Source organism: Symphalangus syndactylus, chromosome 3 (genome assembly GCF_028878055.3).
Source record: "Symphalangus syndactylus isolate Jambi chromosome 3, NHGRI_mSymSyn1-v2.1_pri, whole genome shotgun sequence".
NCBI classification, from domain to species: domain Eukaryota; kingdom Metazoa; phylum Chordata; class Mammalia; order Primates; family Hylobatidae; genus Symphalangus; species Symphalangus syndactylus.
In genome coordinates this window covers 31,137,775-31,158,872 of record NC_072425.2, presented here as the reverse complement: position 1 = coordinate 31,158,872, position 21,098 = coordinate 31,137,775, and the positions used below count along the sequence as shown (strand labels likewise).

Genomic DNA, 21,098 nt, shown 5'->3' with positions numbered 1-21,098 from the left:
TCTTGAAAACTTTTATTTCAAAAATCAATCTGGTTTTTTTTGGGGAGGGGTACAGCGGGGTACAGAGTTCCCATTAACCTCTTGCGTTCCGCTGACAGCCGGCTCCCTGAACTTTTTTTCCAGCGTGAAAATGACATTTCCGAGGGGCTGGGGGACTGGGGGAGGGCAGAAGGGAGCCGGGGAGCGGGCGCGGGGGGCGTGGGGAGGGCAGGGCGCGGCGCGGGAAAGTTTGGGGGGCGGGTGCGCCGCGGCACGGGGGCTGGCGGACGGGAGGGCGGGCGCGCCCCTGGACCGGCCGGCTTTGTGTGCCGCGCGGAGGCCGGCAGCGCGGAGGCCGAGGCCGAGGCCCCGAGCTCGCGGGCCGCACGGCGAGGCCGGCCCGGGGGCGGGCAGGGCGGCGGGGGGCGGCGGCGGCGGCCCCGCGAGGGGCGGCTCGGCGGCAGCGGCTGCCGCGGCGTGGCCGGTGCGGGCCGGGGGTGGGGGCGAGGGCCGGCGCCCCCCCCGCGCGCCCCCAGCGCCCCCGCCCCCCCGGCCTGAGCGGGGCGGGCGGAGGAGGGAGCGGCGGCGGCGGCGGCGGCGGCGGCGGCGGCATTGTGCGCGCACCAGCAGCCCGGCCCGGGAGGAGCAGGACGCGCCGGGGCCGCCTCCTCCCGCACGGACCCATGAACCAGCCGGGCGGCGCGGCGGCTCCGCAGGTACGACGGGGGGCCGGGGGCATGCACCGCGCGGGGGACCCCGGGGGGCCGGGGCCCGGGGCGCTGCGCCACTTCATTGCAAGATTTGCAAAATGCAAAGTGCCTGGGCACGTTTGCGGGCTTTTTGTGGGTGCAATCGGGAGGGTCGGGGCCCGGAGAGCACCCCCCCGGGCGCTGCGGGGTGCGAGGAGGGTGGGGGTGACGAGGGGGTCTTTTGGGGCCCCCACCCAGCGCCCCCTCCGGCCCCGGGCTCGGACCAGAGCCCAGAAAACAAAGCGGCGAGAGAACAGAGCAGCCATTTCAGTTTGGACAATTCACATTTTGCAAAAATGCAACCCCTTCCAGCTCTGCCCCCTCCCCCCCAAATTTGCAATTTTCCCCTGACCCTCTCTGCGCTCGGGGTCCCCGATGACCCCCCGGGAGGTCTTTCCCCCCAGGTCCCCCATTTTTGCAACAATCTTTTTTTTTTTAGGCCATATTTTCCTTTCTCAATTTTTTTTTTTCTAATTTTTCTTCAAACGGTAGTTTTTTCCCATTAAAACGACGCCACCTAGAGGATACTATTTTGTAAATAAAAAAAGAAATTAAAATTGAAAAGAAATATTTTTTATTTCTTATTTTTTCAAAAGTTTGCACTACCAGGCAGTGGAGGGGTAAGAGATTCTTTTTTTTTCTTCTTTCGGGTGAAAATTTTCACTTTAATCTTTCCAGAAGCATGGAGACAATTTTTATTTCTGAAGCCAAATCCAGATAATATGTAAATGAAAATTAAGCTGGAATTTGAATGAATTCAGTTCTTGGAGGGGAGAAAGCAAAAAACCTCCTAAAAGCAAAGTCAGTTTGGGTACTCAACTCATTTTAGTTTGAGAAAAAAACTAATTAGAATAAAGAAAGGAGGGAAATTGTTGAGTTTAGGGAAAACTGAGAGAATTGGCTTTATGAAGCAATTAGAAATTGTACTTCATTGTAATTTGGAACTTGTTTAGCTCAGCGGGCAAAAAAAGACTAATTTCTCTATTTGGCAGTATTTAAAGTTTTCCTGTTTCCACGAACGAAGGATTTAAAAGAGAAAATAGAACCTAAAATGTTGGCTTTGGACACACCCAAAAATTGTAGTTTTTTTTTTTTTTAATTTTGCATTTACATTTTACTGCATTTAAATCCTAAGATTCTAAAGAAAACAGAAACTGGAAAAGTTACAGTGAAATCCTTTCTTTTTTTCTGTATTTGTTGGGTTTTGTGTGTGGTTTTTTTTTTTTGTTTTGATGGAAGAATTAAGACTGTTTTCTGATTTTGTTTCCTGAAAGGTCTAGGCATTTCTTTTTTGTTGTTGTTTTATCCAGAAAATGTCAGGGACCTTTTTTGAGCAACATTAAGTGGAAAAAATGTAAATTCATACATTATACAAATTGAGTAGCCCACAGATTTGTAGGAGAGACCGCCATTAAAATAAGATATGCATAATTAACATTATTATGAAAAAACTAACAGTGGATTCACAGAAGCTCATTTTTTATGACATGCAACTGAATCAATTGATGAAGACAAGGATTGAGGAATCCTTGGTAAGGAAGAAAATTTTCCCTTTTCTGTCTTGTTCACTCTTCCAATTTGAAAAATTTATTACTTAAAAAAAATTTAGATTGGTTTCAGGCCTCTTTGATTGTGATGTGGGGTTGGTAGTTTATCAATATTTGTTATTTTTCAAAAACCTGATTACTTTCAAAGGGGGAAAAATCCATTAGCCTTGATCATTTTGGGGGGTTTGTGACCAAAAAAAAAATGTACAAATTTTACTGACTTAACAAGAAAAAGATAAAAGAGGGATGGGCAAAAAGGAGATGAAAATTCTGATTCTTATCCATCTTCCTTGGTAGAACACTTACTTTGCTGAAGAAATGTGATAAAACACCAACTCAGCTGGTTTTAGCAGCAACAAAATAAAGGAAAAATAATCAAAATACAAACAAAAGCCAAACCCAAGGTTTGCCTTTGGAATATGAAAGCATGTATGCAAACAATATTTCATGTGGAGGTTTTGGCCTTAAAATGAATCACATGAAGGTGAAGCAAAAAAGAAAAAAAATTTAAGAAGGCAAATAAATATTGACTGAATTGAAATTTGACAGATGAAAATAAAGTACCCACCCAAAGATGAAGGATTTTGTGATAAATTAGTATCTGATTGAACTTGCTGGGGATTTTGAGCCTACCCCAAAAAAGTTACAATTTTGCTGTCCAAAAAGAGCATATTGTTAGGACTTGCAGGGCGGGATCTTGGAGGGACCTTGGATTGGAAATTGATGGTGGGTCACCTGGGGCAAGAAAGGAAACCCTTTGCTCCTTTTGCCAGCCACTAGCTGGTCTTGGAAAAACTGGTGGCCCCAGTCCATAGATTCCCAACCCTGTTTTGTGGAAATTTGGATGTTTAAGTGGAATAAGTCAAATATATTATCTCTGTGAAATATATTTGACAATGGCAGAGGTTTGACATTTCCCATCATCGCCATTGCATTTGGGAGATTTTATTTTTTTAGTAACGAAATCCTTCAGGGCTGACTGGTCACATTCTGACATATTTGGAATGAGCTTTTTTTTTTTTAAGTAGCATAATTAAAAAAATTTTTTTCTGTTGAATTATTTAGGCCGATGACTAGGAGGGTCAAGGAATTTATAATTTCCAAGGGGTTTTGGAGGCCTCATGAGGCAGAAGGCCTGAGTTTAGCAGTGACGAAGGAGAGATGGGCTGGGGAGGGGTGGAGGGGGGTAGGGGCATCTGAGAAAAAGTCAGGGTTGTAGATAACGGGTTATTTCTGGTGCAAGGAATAAAAATATTGCAGCACGTCCCTTTGTGTGGCCTGGATCTCCTGACACACAATTCAGATTCCTTTATTCCATTCTGCTGAAATTTTGTTCTGTTGTCTATGGCTAGAAGTTGAAAATCATTTCTGGTTTTGTAGACCTGTTTTTTTTTTCTGGTTTTTTTTTTTTTTTTTTTTCTTAATTGGTTATTCTGATCATGTTTGTTGTAAAGGAAGTAGAGGTGCATGATGGTTCTATTGGGGGCGGGGCCAGTTTTCTTTTGTTTCTATTGGTGTCTCTCTCTGGATTGAGATCTGACCTTGGCCTTGGCTCTCTCACCTCCTATTTTAGGTGGACGTGTGACCAGAAATGGATATGTGAGCTAATTTTTATTAGCTCCTGTCTGTTCACCACATTCTCGTAGATTATTGGGCAAAATATCTGGCAAATTGGACTTGAGGGGTGGTAATTTGATGATGGGCTGAATTATTTTGGCGAAAGATCATTTATATTCAGTTTCACAGTGGAGACTTATTACTTAATGTTTTGCTTTTCTGCCTAAGGAGGTTTTTTTTTTTTTAATTTTTTCTAATAAGGTTTGAAATTTCAAGGGCCTGCTTTATAGCTTGACTTTGGAGCAAGCTAGGAAAAGAGGTTTGCTTATACTTCCAGCCCTGCACAGAGGTGAACTTAAACAAGGGTTCTTGCTTTTGCAGAATGAAAGCAACAAAGATGGCTGGTCGGTATAAGGCTGACCTCTCCCTCATCCTAGAAAATAAACAGCCAATGGCTTGTTTCACTCGAGAAACTGGGTTTTAAAACTCTTCCAGTGTCAGATACAATATTTTTCTCACTTTTGACTCAGCTCTTGGCATGCTGCTTCCTCTGACCTCAGAATCCTTACGTCTTCTCCTTGGTGGGTGATAAGAACTTCCTTGCCATATTTGACTGGATGTATATAAGCCGACTTTTCATGGTCATGAGGAAATTTTGAATTTATTCCATGTTCTTGTGATGTTTCGGCTCAGTTGTACCTTCTTTCTGGTGATGTAAAATGAAGTGGCTCTTTTTGGGAGCCCTAGCCCCCACAAGGTCTTGCTGTGTGACCTTGGACAAATCACTTTTTCCTTCGGAGCCTCAATTTTTGCATTTATAAAATGAACACTTGGGATCAGATCAAGGATAATAATAAATAGGTTTCGTTTCTGAATGTAACTCCAAGGAATTGGTTATGGCTGTCTGGATCACTGTGTTGAGAAGGATTCTGAGGCCATATCCCGACTCCCATATTCTAGAGAGAGGGGTGCAGTGGCCAAACAGCAATGTAAATCAGAGTGGAGAGTGTACCTCTTAATTACCATTCCCAGGCAAGACCTTGAATCATGGGCCGTTAGTGGGTTGTGAAGTCAATTTAGTGAATCACAATCAGAATTTTTTAAAAACAAGAATAGACTAGAATATAGGGGAACAAAAAATAGCAGAGGCATACCACAGGGTACAGGTGAGTATCCTCTCATGAAACTTGTATTTATATTTGTGGATGTATGTGTGTGATTTGAACTAGATTTCCTCCTGTGGGTCACGGTCAAAAGAGTTTGAAAGGTACTGGATTAGCTGAGCCGCCATGATGTGCTGCAGGTATACTGCACTTTATTGCTTATACTTTATTTTTGCATGTATTATCTCAGTTCTAACTTTTAGGTGAACCCTGTGGGTTAGGTGTCCTGTGCCACATATTTTGAGCCCTAGTTGAGCCCACTTCAAGGGCCACCTATGAAGAAAGCTCAGCCACATGGGCGGCCCAGGCACATACCCCAGCTTGTTGGCCTTGGATGAGTCTGGAAGGACATATGGAAAGGCAGATGCAAGTTTGAAGGCAGCGTCTTTGCAAGGTCTTCTTGCTGGAGAGGATATCTAAAGTGTGTGGAGTCCTGGTCTTTTGTTCCCCACTTTTAGTTTAAATTGCCAGAGAAATTTTTCTGGAGTTAGAGAGTTTGTGTTTGTGCTATATTTAATTTAATCAGACTGAAACACAGTCTGTATTTTTGTGTGTGTGCACTTCCTTAAAAATCCCAGAATTTCTTAGTCTCCTCATCTTTTAAATGTGTCAGATCAGCGCTAATAGAAATATAATTCAAGCCCCCGATGCGAGCCACATATGTAATTTTTAATTTTCTCATAGTGTATTAAGGAAAGTAAAAGAAACAGGTGCCATTGATTTTAACATATTTAACTCAGTATATCCACAATACTATCCTTTCATCAAGCCGTCCATATGAAAATTATTAATGTGACAAGTTACGTTCTTTTGTGGGGGTGCTATTGGGTCTTTGAAATCTAATGTATTTTACTCCTACAGTACATCTCTATTCTGACCAGCCACATTTCACCCATTCAGCAGCCACATGTGGCTGGTGGCTGCCATATTGGACAGCTCAGGATTGGCCCAGTTGTCGTCATCACTGGCTGGCCCCAGAAGGGTAGCAACACCTTTCAGACCTCTTGGTTTTGTTGGTGAGACTTCGTATCTGAATCTCACATGCTCTGAGGCATTTCAGCCTGTAGTGATGATGAGTTCCATCCATATAGCTCTCCTGGCTAGAGTAGCCCACATTTCCCTTTCATTTGTCCCAAAGCAGTCTTCTGCCAGGGTTAGGCCACTGTGCTGTAGTTAAAAATGACAAATGATGGCTAGTAACTCTGGGATGATGTGTTGCAGCCTGTGAGCTGTTGAAGTTAAGGAGTGTGAGTCCCGGAGGCCATTGTTTTTTGAAGTGCATTTTAAATAAAGTGTTGCCAGAGAGAAGGATGAAGTTGCAAAAAGCCAGCAGGTGGCCAGGACCAGGGCTGGGGTCTGAGGAGAGGAAGGAGATCAGAGGGAAAAGATGGCCTGGCAATGAAATCTATTTCTGAGCAGAAAACATGGCATCAGCAGGAAATCCCCCCAGGCCAGGCCTTACGTCAGATGCATAGAGATTTTCTGAATCCACCCCAATTGGCAAAATGGAAAGCTCGGTTTGAGATCTGCCAGACCAGAGTTTGAAATCCAACCTCATGGTGTGGTTAGCTTTGTGTGGCTTCAGGAAAGTCACTCTGGTTTTGGAACCACAGCTTCTACATCTGGGAAAAGAGGGTTAATGATCCCAGCCTTGCAGGGTTGTTTTAGGATTAAATAAGGTGTCACATGTGGAGACTCTCAGCCGGTCTGAGGGCCTGAGAAGGTGATCGACGTATGTGAGTTGACTCAACCCAGTGGCCAGGGATTCTCCATTTGGGGAGATTAAGTCCCACTGACAACACTTGGGGTAGTCCTGGAAACCTGGTGGCTTCTCTTTAGCAGGCAAAGTTAGGCGACAAGTGAAAATGTACACTCTTGGCTGTTGCTTTAAAACTGCCTGCCATCCATGAGACTTTCTTGTTAAAGCATTCTGGATGCTTCCATTCCGGGGGTGCTCTAGCTCCTTGGAATGTCTCTGGATTTGTTTCTGAGCCTGTGGCAAGGCTTTAAAAGGGATACATCTCAATCGCGGGTGGACCTGTATATCTTTGAGCTTCTGCTCGTGCTGGGACCCCTCCCTCTGGTGCCCTTTCCCTCATTCATATCTGCTCCATGAGAAACCAGACTCTCCTCGAGATCAGCTGCACTTCTTCTTCTGTAGAGCCCCCCAACAAATTACCCTAGGTAGACTTCCTCTCCCTCTGCCCGCATGGTACCTCCCAAACACTGTGGACCCACAGGTCAGAGTTGGTTGTTTGCATTTCTGCTTCTCCAGCCAACTTGTAACATCCGTGAGGGTAGAGATCACTGGTTATTCATTTTAGGGTCTGGCGCAGAGCAGCAGCTCCTTAAATATTTGATGACTTCATTTGATTTTTGGAAATAGCCCAGATCAGTGGGCTTTGGGTCTAGTGAAGAGTGGATGACCAATTTGGGCTTGGCCATTTGGTCAAAGCCAGTGTTTTATTAGGGGACCCGAGACACATTTTCTTATAGCTGGCTCTGAAGCCATGGCTCCCCTGGAATAATAAGTCCAACAGGGATGCTTAGATGGGGAAATGCTCCTTTACATGTCTTGGGGGATTTTTAAAAAGTTCGTCTGATGACTTTCACCCCTGCCCTCCTCACTCCTTTTGTATAAAGTATTTCTTTAAAGTGGATGGGGGGCCACCAGATGCCTGATTTGCAGGTATGGTGAATGGGGCACACCAGTGCCCTGTATTTATGCCTGGTCTTCTTAGCCAGGTGTCCTGGAACTGAACACCAGGGGCTTGTTTGCAGAATATCCGGGCACATGGGCCCCTTCAACTTGAAGCAGGTAAGTGTGTGATGTGACCCTATCTTTGGTTGAATTTTGGTTTGCACATGTCAAAGATTCAGGGAAAATTTATGGGAGAAAAAAGAACCTTCTGTTTCTTTGCTGTCACTTTTAACACTTTACGGCCAAGTTCAGCAAGCAAGCATAGAATCCTAAGTTAAGTTAGACATCTGTCCTCAATGTTCACATTCCCACATTTCCATATTTCTGAAATGAGGATGTGTCTTACAGTAGATTCGTTCTTCTAGTGAACTTTTTCTCCCTCTTATTTCTTCTCCAAAAGCTGTTATAAAATCGATGGTGCATCTGTCACTTGAAAGCATCTTGGGATTGAGTGTTGTTGTCCTCCTGGTGGGGAGGACTATGAACTGTGGGGGCTCCATGCTCTGTTTACCTCACTTTTCTCTGGGCTTGCCCCCCCCCCACCCTGTACAGTGAAGGCAGGACTTCACCTTGGGAAGAAACATCTGGAACTCTGACTTAGCCCTACTTTCCTGCCATGTCTGTGTGTAAGTTTTGTAATTTTCCTGTGCCTTCTCTAAGAGGGGCAAGTAGCCTGTGGGAGGGAGGTGGAGTTCTGTAAATGGGGGGGTCTCTTCAGTACAGCCACATGCATGAGCTGGCCCGACAACAGCAGAGCACCAGTTTGACATTTCCAAGGGTGGAATGAGCAGAGCATAGTCAGAGAGCCAAGGCACAGCTCCCCTCTCTGCTCCACCAGTTAATCATTTTGTGGTGTTTGCCAAAGTACTTCATTTCCCTGCACCATATTTTCCTTATCTGTAAAGGTGAGATGATAATAAATTGATGATGATGATGATGCACAGGGTTCTTGTGAAAGTTGTGAGAGATGTAAGAAAAAAGTTTTGTAAAGGGCAAAGTTCTTTTCACTTGCAGCATGTTATTTGTGCATCATCTAGTCCAAGGATGGTAAATAAGAAACATACATGCTGCCATTCCCCATCCTCCAGCCTGTGGTAGACATCAGTAATTGATCATGGCAGTCCTTTCCATTGAGTCTGGCCAGTGGCCTTAGCGTCCTTAGTATTATACAATGCTACCCATCAGTTGGGCTTAGATGAGACATGAAGCCAGTTTGTCCTTCCTTTTCGAGACACACACACACACACACACACACACACACACACACACAGAAACTGAGGCCTTGGGAAGAAGGTGGAGTTGACTTACCCAAGACCTCAGTGAACAAGCGGAAGTGGGACTAAAAGCCTCAGATTTCTTAACTCCTCAACCAGTGTTTTTCCTGCCCTATGCGTATACACTGTATCAAAAGGAATTAAAATTAATTTGGTTTTGAGAAATAGCGAGAGAATCCTGACTCCTCCCTTCCCTGTTATAATTAGATACTCTTGGGGTTGTCATCAAAGCAGGGCTGGATGACCTGCTTCTCTGCCTGATCCTGGAGTGATCAGGTTTCAAAGGGGAGATGCCTGTGGCTAGGCAGCTGGATTGGATGGTGTCTCTCAGCAGTGTAAGTGACGTGGGGCAAAGCAGGCCCTGGGGTTCCTGGATGATGACCTGGGTTTGGGACAGGTTTGCTGCTTACACACTTTTAAGTCCGCAGACAAGTTCTTTAGTCCTTCTGTATCTGAATTTCTGCATCTGAGAGATGGGCTGGTAATGATTCTTCACAGGAATGACATAAGATAACATGTTTGAAAATGCTTTGTAAACTCTGACATACGTGTTACTTTTTAAATATACGTTACTTTTTCTAACTAGTACCAATTATTAGTGCTATGCTGGGGAAGTTGTGTAAACCGAGTCACAGACTAAGGGCCACAAGGTGAGTGGGTCCCTTCTCTTGTATGTTACTTTATCTTTTTGCCAGCCCAGGGTTCAGAAAGTTTGGAGTTTGTGGGCCTTTCACAGATTCTTTCCTGTTTGCATTTGTCCCCAGCCTCATCCTGTTTCAATCATGTGTGTGGCCTGCCTAGCCCTGGAAGGCCTTGGGGTCTGGGACCCCGACACAGCCTCTACTTGTTCATCTGTTAAGTGGGAGGACAGGCCATCCTTAAACCCTTCCAGGCTTTTTGAAAGCATCGTATGAGTTAATGGACTAGAAAGTGCTTCATGAACAGCAAAGAACGGGAGAAACATGTTGGCGGCAACTCCTTTCTTTTCTTAAAAAGGAAAGGAGGGAGGCTGAGGTGAGGATGGTATTGAGTCGCCAAAAAAATGATATAAATATTTTGGCTGACAAAGCAGAATGAGGCTTTCTATATAAGCTAAAGAGAATAAATGGAGTCAGGTGATGCTTGGTCCCCCAGTCTGCTATAGAAAACAGGGAAAAACATTGCTTTCTAGTGAAGTGAGCCCTTTGTCAGGGGTCGATCTTTGATTACCAGGGGTCAGCCCTGTTCCTGGGTGAGGACCCAGGGAGGAATGAAACCTGGTGTATCCCCCAGCGGTGGAAATGGCTCCTGCAAAGCGGAGGAGGCATGAGTATCTCTTGGCAAGTCCCCAGCTTGCAGTTTGCTGGTAGCACTCAAAGTCAGAAGTGCTTTTGGCTTGCTTACTGGATGTGTTATTGTCCAAGACAGCATATCTGAGGAGCTAGCCATTCTTACCTCTCAGCTTTGAGCCTGTGCCATACAAATTCCTGCCTGTCCCAACATTTTTGTGGAAAATTGGGGGACTAAGGGTGAGAATTTTTGTCAGGTGAAAGTTTGCAGAGAATTTGTGTTTTGCTTTATGTTGGACTCAGAGTTTTTGCAAGCCAAGAAGATGTAGTTGGGGAACTTAGAATACCCAAAAAGAATAGACGAAGACATTTTTGGATGTTGGGGAATTTTTTTTCCTTAATTTCGTCAACTGGGAAAAATAACTATAAAAATTTAATTGTGTTTATGTGGGTGTTTCTTATAATGTATGCTGGAAAAGCAGAAAGTGAAACTGATCTGAAATAAAACTGAAACTAGTCTGAAATGAGGCCTCAGGGAAGAGAAACTTCCCTGGGGTGCTACTAGCCTTAGTTGGAATTTGTTGTGAGGCCTGCCTTTGTTTTATCAGAGGGGTCTAGAGCTATAGGGGTCACAGATGGCATCTAAGCCTGTGCCATCCAGTACGTATTGGTATCCACTAGCTGCACGTAGCTAGGAGTAGTTGAAATGTGGGTAGTCAATCCGTACAAGATTTCAAAGACTTAGTAGAAAAAAAAGACTATAAAAGTAATAATTTGAAAATACTACAGGTTGAAATGATACTTTACATATTAGATTAAATAAGATATATTATTAATACTAATTTCACTGGTTTCTTTTTACTTTCTACTTTTTTTTTTTTAAACAATGTGGCTACTAGGGAAATTTAAAATTCCCTCCATGACTCATATTGTATTTCTATTAGACAGTGCTGATCTAAGCCAACCTGCTCCTTTTATAGTAGAGGGAGTGGAACCCCAGAGAGGGCAAGTGGCTTGCTCAGGGTCACACAACACCGTCATCAGATACCTAGACAGACTGTAGGACTCAGAACCTGGCATGGGATGATGATGTAGTGGTGTAGGCATTAGTGTAAGTAGGTAGTTGAAATGGAGGAGGTAATGGGAGTTTATAAGACAGAGAAAGAGAAAGAAAGAGAGATCAGTAATTCAGGGAAAAAATTATATTGTTTCCCACTTTGCTTATCCCTCCCCTAAACGTTAGTTGAACACTTTGAAAGAAAGCAAATCCAACAAGATGAGCAAAAACAAATCTAAAAGATAATCCCTGACAATTTCTCTGCCTACCAAAAGATTCCAAATTCGTTTTTGAGTTTGAACTGGGGTATTTTTGGATCAGGTTGCAGTCCTGGGCTTGTTTGGGCATAGAGACCCAGGTCACATTGGGGGCTGTGGATTTTGGGTCCTGCGGGGACTGGAAGCCGTTCTTTTGCTAAGTCGTGTCTGCTTCCTGTAATGATTTGGGAAGGAAGGCTGCTAGAAGACCCAGAGGGCATCCGTTTATAATGGGCAGAGCTGGCAGGGTGGGGGGTCATCTCCCTTGACTTCCAGCCTGGATCAGAGACCTGGAGGTGGGTGAGCGGCCCAGGCGGGTAGCAGCAGTCTGTAGTTTTCCGATTCAGTACTCCTGCTCTTCATGTTTTGAAAGGAGTTTGAGCCATGTGTTGGAAATTCAGCTTTATAAAATTTTATTTTTTTTAATTAGGAACTTTTCAAGGACTGAAGTTTAGCATTCTTATTTATCTCACATTATTTTTGCACAGTGAAATTTATCTGCCTTGAAATATAATCATTGCACATTTGCTGAGTGCTTATTATATGACAGGGCTTGGACTAAGCATTCAATATCTATTATCTCATTTAAAACAGTCACCTTGTAAAGTAGGGATTTTTTTTTTTTTTAAATATGAGAGTGGAAATTCAGAGGTGAAAGGAATTGCCCAAGGCTACACAGCTGGTAAGTGGCAGCTGGATTCAAATTTAGGTGGCCACCATATTCTAAACTCAGCAACAGCCCCTTGAGGTGTCGAATCTTACCGTTCCCGTTGTACAGCTGAGGAAGGCACAGTAACTTGCCCAGGATGTGGAGTCGGTGGATGGGCTGGGACTTGAGACACGGCTACCCATTTGTCTGTGGCGGATTGTTCTGAGCCATGGCGTCTGGGGAAGCTGCTCTCCCCATTTTGTGGGGCCTGGGTCTGGGACTCCCTGGCTTTCAGCCCCCAGCTCCCCATGTGCCCTCAGCAGACCAGCGGGTTGTGTGTTCCATGCTCACAAAGCCTTTAATACCACGTTTGAAAACAGTTGCAGAAGGTTTGCTGTAATTAATTACATTTGACATACTTGGAATCATGGCCTCCCGGATTCAGAATGCAAATTTATGCCCAGACAGATGTAAGGTATGCTTGGAGCCAAGAGCTCTGGCATGTCCCAGTCAGGGCCTGCAGTGTCGCTTGCTGCCCTAATGGGACAGTAACAGGCTGTGAGAGGTGGAGTCAGGATTCAACCCCAGGGATACCTGGAGCCCACAGGCTGTTGTAGGAGAAATAGCCCTGGGCGCTCTCCAGTCTTGGGTACATTCTTTGCTCTCTTTGGACCTCAGTTTTCCTTACTGTACAATAAGGGCTTGGACTAGGTTGTCTCAGAAAGCATGTGCTGTTAGTTTGGGCAGGAGGGCAGTTAATCAGAGAATCAGAGGGTGATTGGAAATATAAACAGCTGAGGTAAGAGAGGCTTGGAATAGCCAGGTAAGCAGGAGCCCTTTGGAACGGACAAGAGAGATGTACAAGGTAAGGTCTGATTTAAGTGCAAGATAGTGCTGATTGCCAGGGTTCCACATGCAGAAATCCTCCAGTCAGTGCCAGTTCATCTTCCCACCCACACACACTCACCTCACTGTCTGTATTAGATAGTTATTGCTGTGCAACAAATCACCCCAAAATTCAGTGGCTTAACGCAACAATGATCATTTATTGTCTCGTGGTTTCTGTGGGCTAGGAATTTGGCAGTGGCTCAGTTGGTCAGTTCTGGCTCAGGGTCTTTCTGTGGTTGTGGTCATATGGTGGCTGAGGCAGAGTTATCTTAAAGCGTTCTCCATGCTCATATTTGGTGCCAGGATTCTGAAGACTTGAACAGCTGAGCTCCTTGGGCCTGTTTCCCCGCTACCATCTCTGTCTTTTTTCTCTCTCTCTCTTTCTCTCCCTCCCTCTCCATGTGTGGTCTTTCCAGCATAGAGGCTTCATATATGGCTAGACTTCTTACGTGGCATCTTGAGGCTGCAAAGATGCATGTGCCAAGATAGATAGCACTAAGCAGCTGCAGCCTCACCTGTTATGACTTAGCCTCCAAAGTCATGCAGCATCCCTTCACCACATTGTATTGATTGAGGCAGTTACAAAGGTGTGCGCCATTCAGAGGGCAGGACATCAACTCCATCTATCTATGGAGGCGTGTCAGCTTCACATTGAGCATGTAGGATGGGATATATCTTGATGTGGCCATCTTTGGAAAACAAGGGCCACCATACCATCAGTGTGCCCATCAATCTGTCTGACCAGCTGTCTACCTCTTCATGCATCTCTCTCTCTACCCACTCACCCATTCCATCTTTCCACCCTTCAGACGTCTGTCCTTCTATGTGACTGTCTGTTCTTCTGTCTGTCCCATTCAATCACCTAACACATTTTGAGGACCTGTGTGCCAGGCTGAGCTATGTGCTTTCAATAATGAGCTCGAAGGGAGAATGAGACTAATGTTGATTGAGAACCTAGTGAATGTTAGTCCCTTGATCTTCAAAACAACTCCATGACTTAGAATTATCATCTTTATTTTCCTGGGAGGAAACCAAGACACAGGCTGAATAACATGCCCAGGGTCATTCAGCTAACTAGTGAGAGGGCCAGGACTTGAACTCAGGACTTCCTGACTACACTGTCTCTGCATAGGATACAGGCTCTCTTTTGGTTTCTGAGTGTGAAATGTCTACTAAGAGTTAGTTCTCCACTGCTATTTTTTTTCCAAGTGAAAATAGTTTTTTCTTCCCTGACTATAAAAATAACATGTTCATTACAAAAACATTCAAGCAGTACAAAAAAAAAATGAAGATTATTCTTTTTAAAAAATCACCTGAAGTGCTGAGATAACCACTCTTCATATTTTGATGAGCATTATTCAAGCCATCTCTACATATTTAAATACATATGATTTTACACAAATGGGATTATATTCCATGCTGTTCTGAGGCCTGATGTCTTTTTCTTTTTAAATTCATAGATATATTTTTCATCATCAGCAAATGTAGATAGGTCTTCATTATTATTTTACTGACTACATTGTGTTTCCACTGTATGTATGGCTCAAAATTCAGTGTGTGATTAGATTTTGGTTATTTCTAATTTGTCATTGTTATAACCTACTCTGTGAGAAACATCTTTTTCATATAGCTTCTCACTTGTATGATTATCTCCTTAACATCACTGTTTGGAAAGCTGACTGCAGGACCACAGTGGATTTTTATTCTACATGTAGACAGAACTTGCCAAGTGTCTCCCAGCCAGGTGGTACCCATTTACATTTCTATTAGGAGATTGTGAATGCCCATTTTACACATCCTGGCCGTTACCTTGTGCTTATATTTTAAATCTTTGATGGCCTGATGGGCAAACTAATGAGGCTGAATATCTGTTGGTGTGTTTTTATATTTTGGTTGGTATGTTTTACTTGCATTATATTTTGGTTGATATGTTATACTTGCATTTCTTTTATGAATTGCCTGTTCAACCTTTTTGCTCATTTTTCTCTTGCGGTGTTTATCTTTTCCTTTACATTTTTAAAGAAAAGCTCTTTGGATTTTGGAGATATTGACTTTGTTATTTAGATTCCATTTTTTCCCTAGACTTTTTAAAACTTAGTTAATGTTATTTAGTGGAAGCGGTGGTTAAATGCAATGTTTACTTTTTAAAAATATTTATATTTGTGTATTTTGGATTCTTTGTGTATATGTGTGCCACATTTAAAAAGACTTTTCCATATTAAGAATTTATAGTGAAAAGGCAACCTACAGAATGGCAGAAAATATTTGCAAATCATATGTATTTGGTAAGGGGTTAATATCCAGAATATATAAAAAAATCCTATAAATCAACAACAAAAAATAACTCCATTAAAAAATGGGCAAAGAAGTTGAATAGACATTTCTCCGAAGAAATATACAGATGGCCAGTAAACATATGAAGAGATGCCCAACATCATTCATCAGTTCAAAACCACAGTGAGATATCACCTCATACCCATTAGTATGGCTGTTATTTAAAAAAAAAAAAAAAAAGCGTTGGTGAGAATGTGGAGAAATTGGAACTCTTGTGTGCTGTTGGTGCAGCTGCTATGGAAAACAATAGGGTGTTTCTTTAGAATATTAAACATAGAATTACCATATGATCCAGCAATTCCATTTCTGGGTATATATCTAAAAATTCAAAGCAAAGTCTCAAAGAGATGTTTTCCACCCATGTTTATTGCAGCATTATTTGCAATACCCAAAGGTGGAAGCAACCGAAATGTCCATCTGCAGATGAATGGATAAACAAAATATGATATATTCAGCCTTCATTTTTAAGGCTGAAAAATATTCTATTATTAACACTACTGGATTGTACATTTAAAAATGGTTAAGATGGTAAGAGAAACCAGTTAAACATTTACATAACCTAACAATCAACAATATATGATAGAATATTATTCAGCCTTAAAAACGGAGGAAATCCTGTCATTCTTCAACATGGATGAAACTTGAGGACATTCTGCTTGGTGAAATAAGGCAGTCACAAAAAGACACATGCTGTGTGATCCCACTCATAAGAGAAATTGAAGTCAAATGCAGAAACAGAAAGTGAAATGGTAGTTGCCAGCAGCTGGTGCAAGGACAGTGGGCAGTTGTTAAATGGGTGAGAGTTTCAGTTTTGTAAAATGAAAAAGTTGTAGAGATCTGTTGCACAACAGTGTGAACATTGTTGTCCCTTAGTATCCGTGGGGGATTGGTTCCACGCCCCGCCCGCCCATATAAAAATCCATGGATGCCCAAGTCCCTGCCATCAAATGGTGTATTTGCATAGAACTACGAACATCCTCCTCTATATTTCAGATTATCTCTAGATTATGTAGAGTACCTAATACAATGTAAATGCTGTGTAAGTACTCTATATTTAGGGAATATGACAAGGAAAAAGCCTGTACATGTTCTGTACAGATGCAGCAGTTCATTTTAATCCAAGGTTGGTTGAATCCGTGGATGTGGAACCCATGAAGACAGAGGGCTGCCTGTATACTTAACACTGCTGGATTGTACATTTCAAAATGGTTCAGATGGTCAAAGAAAAAAGTTAAACACTTCCACAACCTAACACATCAACAGTTTATCTTGTAGGAACATACAAGAAATACTTACGTCTTTATACCATGTGATATATGCATAAGTGGTCACAGTAGAATTGGGTTTATAAATAATATGAAATAACTGGAAAGAAGCAGAAAAGCATTTACAGAAATTATAAATTTCTTCTATTTTTTATATAGGTTTTGTTATACGTAAATGGTTTATCTATTTGGAATATATTTGGTTTAAAGGAGGGACATAGGGATCAGGCTCTATTTTTTTCCCAAATGGTGAGCTCCTTGCTATAACACCAATAATTGAATGATCCATCTTTTCCTGCCTGATTTGAAATGCTGTCTTTATCTTACGTTAAACTTCCATATACTTAGGACTGTTTCTGGACTCTGTTGTGTTCTCTTGATGTACAGATGTACAGGTATCACACTGTTTTAATTTGATCACTTTAAAGTAAACGTTAATATTAGAATCATGTCTTAAGAGGAGACTTACAAAATAGCAGATAAATTACTGCACTGCCTGCTGTGCTCACTAAGTTGGGCCGCTTTCTGGTGGACGCCTTCACTGGGCAGACTCGCCTTGTTAGCCAGACTGGCATCAGTGCCATTATAGATAAGGAAACAGAGGTTGAGTGAGGTTAAGAAACTTGCTGTAGGAAGTAGCAGAGCAGAGATTGGAGCCTGAGTCTGTCCAACCCCAAAGCCTATGGAGTTCCGTTCAAAACATGCTATGGGCGTGCCGGTATCTTTCCCTAGGGACTATATAAGTACATTATTGAATCAGATAGAATATGATAATTGTGGCTTATCTGAAATGTTTCCCTGGCTGCAGTTAGTTGCATGCTAATATTTGCTTTAATAAGTTAATTTTTTTTTTTTTTTTTTTTTTTTTTGAGACGGAGTCTCGCTCTGTCGCCCAGGCTGGAGTGCAGTGGCGCAATCTCGGCTCACTGCAAGCTCCACCTCCCGGGTTCACGCCATTCTCCTGCCTCAGCCTCTCCGAGTAGCTGGGACTACAGGCGCCCGCCACCACGCCCGGCTAATTTTTTGTATTTTTAGTAGAGACGGGGTTTCACCGTGGTCTCGATCTCCTGACCTCGTGATCCGCCCGCCTCGGCCTCCCAAAGTGCTGGGATTACAAGCGTGAGCCACCGCGCCCGGCCCCAAGTTAATTTTTAAACAATCTAGTGATATTGTAGAGAAATCAGAAAATAAAAAGATCATCCTAAATAAATGTCAACTCTCTTACATTTACCATTAAAATTTGGACACCTTTCCCTCTGGTTATTTTGTAAGCATATTTTTATTATTTAAGTCATAAAGTCTTAGAGTTTTGTTCCTGCCTTTTCCTTCCCCATCTTCTCTGTTAAGCTGCTTTGTCTTCCTAATGACAAAGCCATTTTTCAAGACTACATAATATTCACAGACGAGAATGGAAAATAATTTAACTCATACTCTATTGTTGAACATTTAGGTTGATTCTGATTTTTCACTTATAAAATTATACTGTAATGAACATCTTCTATATATAAAAATATTTTGATATTTTAAAGCCATTTCCTTTTGATACAGTCTGAACAAGAGATTATTGGGTCAAGGGTACATATTAGTTTAACACATTTCCATATTTCCACCTGCCCCTTTTCTGGCATTTATTGATACTAGGCTTTGGGAAGCTTTGTTCATTTGGAAAATAAATGTAGTATATTCTTTAAAAAGGCTTTACTGACTTATTATTATGAAAGGAGTTTGTGTTTAATGAGGAAAACATAGAGTATGTATGCAAAAAAGAGTCATAATTCCACAGTGCTCCAAGATGATTTTGTCAATTTCATATCTATCCTTGCATTTTTTTATACAAATAGTAATTTTTCAGTAAATTATTTTTAAATCTCACATTTTATTAGCCAGAATTCTCTAATAACCAGTTTTTCTGCATTTATGCTGATAGTTTGTATTTGGAGGATGATTCTTTGTCTTTCAAAATCTTAAACACCTTTTCAATTTATTCATCCACCTGACTGACCATTACATATTTGTGCCAACTATGGGCAGTGACCCTTAATAGGTGCCAAGGTGCTGAATCAATATGAATTTTGTTCACAGCCTTCTGGAATGTGCTGTAGAAAGTTTAGTGCTCTCAGACTGATTGCCAAGGGTGGTGGAGGGAAAGATGAATCTTGGTAAAGGGAATCCAAGGCAACTTCTTGAGGGAAGTGACGTTTGAACTTAGCTTTGTATTTGTAATTGTAAATGTATTGAATTTATAAAATGGCTTGGATAGGACAATATTATGTTTTTTCCACCCAGTAACATGGTCTGTTTTTTTATTCATTCATGCTCCTTTATATGACTCAAGTTTTAGAGTTTTCCAAATAAGTTTTGAGCACTTATTTTTAAGTTTATTCCTAGATATTTGATATTTCTGACTGCAGTTGTGACTGAGATCATTGCCCTCATTGAATATTTCGCGTAATTAATGTGGGTACATAGAAAAACTATTGATTTTTATGTGATTGTTATGTTAGTGGATAACTTATTGTATTACCTTCTTAGTTCCAACAGTTTCTTGTGGTTTCTAGGTAGGCGATAATATCATATGCAAATAATATTCATTTCCCTTCATCTTTTACAATATTGTACTTTTTTCTCTTATATTATGCATTGACTAGACCTCCTGGAACAATTTGAATAATAACAGGGATAACAAGTATTCTTGTATTATCTTATTTCTTTTTTTAGTGAGAAGGATTCTAGCGTTTTGTAATCAAGTATGATATTTTATTTTGGTTTCAGAAATGTATTTTTTATCACTAAATAAGCATCCTTCTGAGTTGCTAAGAGTTTTTTATTTTTAAAATTTGTGAAGATGGAGGTGAGTGATACGATAGAGGAGTGATTTTCAATTTTCTGTATTTGAGTTTTTCTTTTGCAATGGAGTGTGAATCATTCCCCTCCCCCACTATGAAGCTATTTAGTAATAAGAGGGGGTAAAAGGATGATGAATTTTTAACAAATGCCTTTTTATTATGTACCCAGATGGCCATATGGTTTTCTTCCTTTGATGTGCTGATGTGATGAATTATATTAGTAGATTTTCTAATATTAAACTATCCTGGAAGGAACCCATTTTGTTCATGGTGTTTTTATTCTTTTAATGCATCCTGGGTCCAATTTGCAATGTTTTGTGTCTATATCCATTAGTGAGATTGCCCTGCAGTTTTATTTTTAGTGTGCTGTTTTTGTCATTTTTAAAGGGGGGTTATGCTAGTATAGGGGTTATAAATTAGAAAGCTTTTCAGCGATCTGAAACATGGAGGATAAATACATTTAAGATTATGTACTTATTGGTAGTGGTCGCTGAGATTGCTGTGTTGAGAAGGATTCTGAGGCCTTGTCATGTGTAAACAATTTAGTGTTTTGTAAGAGTGTAGGAAATGAGGGTTTAAGTGTGCATGCCAGATGTTTATTTGTGGTCCCTGCTTGGAATGATTTATATTGCACAGGAATTATCTTTTCAGAGTTTAAAATAACTTGCCATTAAACTCTGTCTTGTCAGGTTTTTGGAGATAATTATTTTCTACTGTAATCCTTTCTTCAATAACATTTTGGCTTTTGCTCTTTTCATGCCCGTTTTGACCATTTATATTTTCTGAGAAATGTATTCATTTCATCAAGAATTTGAACTGTATTTGCATAGAACAGAATATAATGTTATTTTAAGAATGTCCTGTCTATGGTTCTGTTTCCTAAACTGATTTTTTTTGTAGTTGTATTATTTTTTTCTTTATTCCTTGGTTGAATGACTAGTATTCAGGGAGTATTTTGTTGATTTCTATTGTTTTATTCTTTCTCCCTTAAATTTTTAAAGTTACTTGTCAATTCTAACTACTTCCAAGTTATTATACTTTTACGTTAAGTAAGCCCACCGTTCTGCTGTCTTTAGATTTTTAAAAATTCTTGAGTGAAAGCTTGGCTCTTTATTTTTGTGTTTAGTAATAAAAGTGCTGGGTTAATCAATGAATTTTCCTCTGAGTACATCTTTGGTCACATCTGTAAGTGACCAAAGTCACTTATTGTGAAGTGTCGTTATTATTTTCTCCCCTAAATATTCTACAATTGTAGTTTTGATGTTCTCTGTAGCCTAAAGATTATTTAAAAGTATAATTTAAATTTCTATGTTACTCCTTTTTCAATGTGTTTATTTTTATTCATTTTTAGTTTATTCTGTTATGAGAAACATTGCCAATAATAGTTTTTGCTTTTTGTAATTTATTGAAATTTTTGGATTCCTTTTAAATATTAATTTGTGGAAATGTTTCGTCTGCTTGCAAAAGAAGTAATTTCTGTTTTTAGGGTTTATCTGTTGCTTGTATTCACATATTGCATAAGCCACTTTTATATATCATTGACTTTATTAATTGTATTTTTCAG

At 41.2% G+C, this 21,098-nt stretch overlaps 1 protein-coding gene across 10 annotated transcripts in view; it reads left to right on the top strand.

The window, feature by feature from the left end:
- The first annotated feature begins 574 nt into the window (after positions 1–574).
- Positions 575–21,098, top strand: part of ZNF618 (zinc finger protein 618) — a 182,392-nt gene continuing 161,868 nt past the window's right edge. For all 10 annotated transcript variants that reach the window (XM_055271366.2, XM_055271365.2, XM_055271372.2 and 7 more), the window contains exon 1: positions 575–695. In XM_055271366.2, the coding sequence (XP_055127341.1) occupies positions 663–695 (33 nt within the window). In that variant the 5' untranslated portion in view covers positions 575–662. The remainder of the gene's footprint in view (positions 696–21,098) is intronic.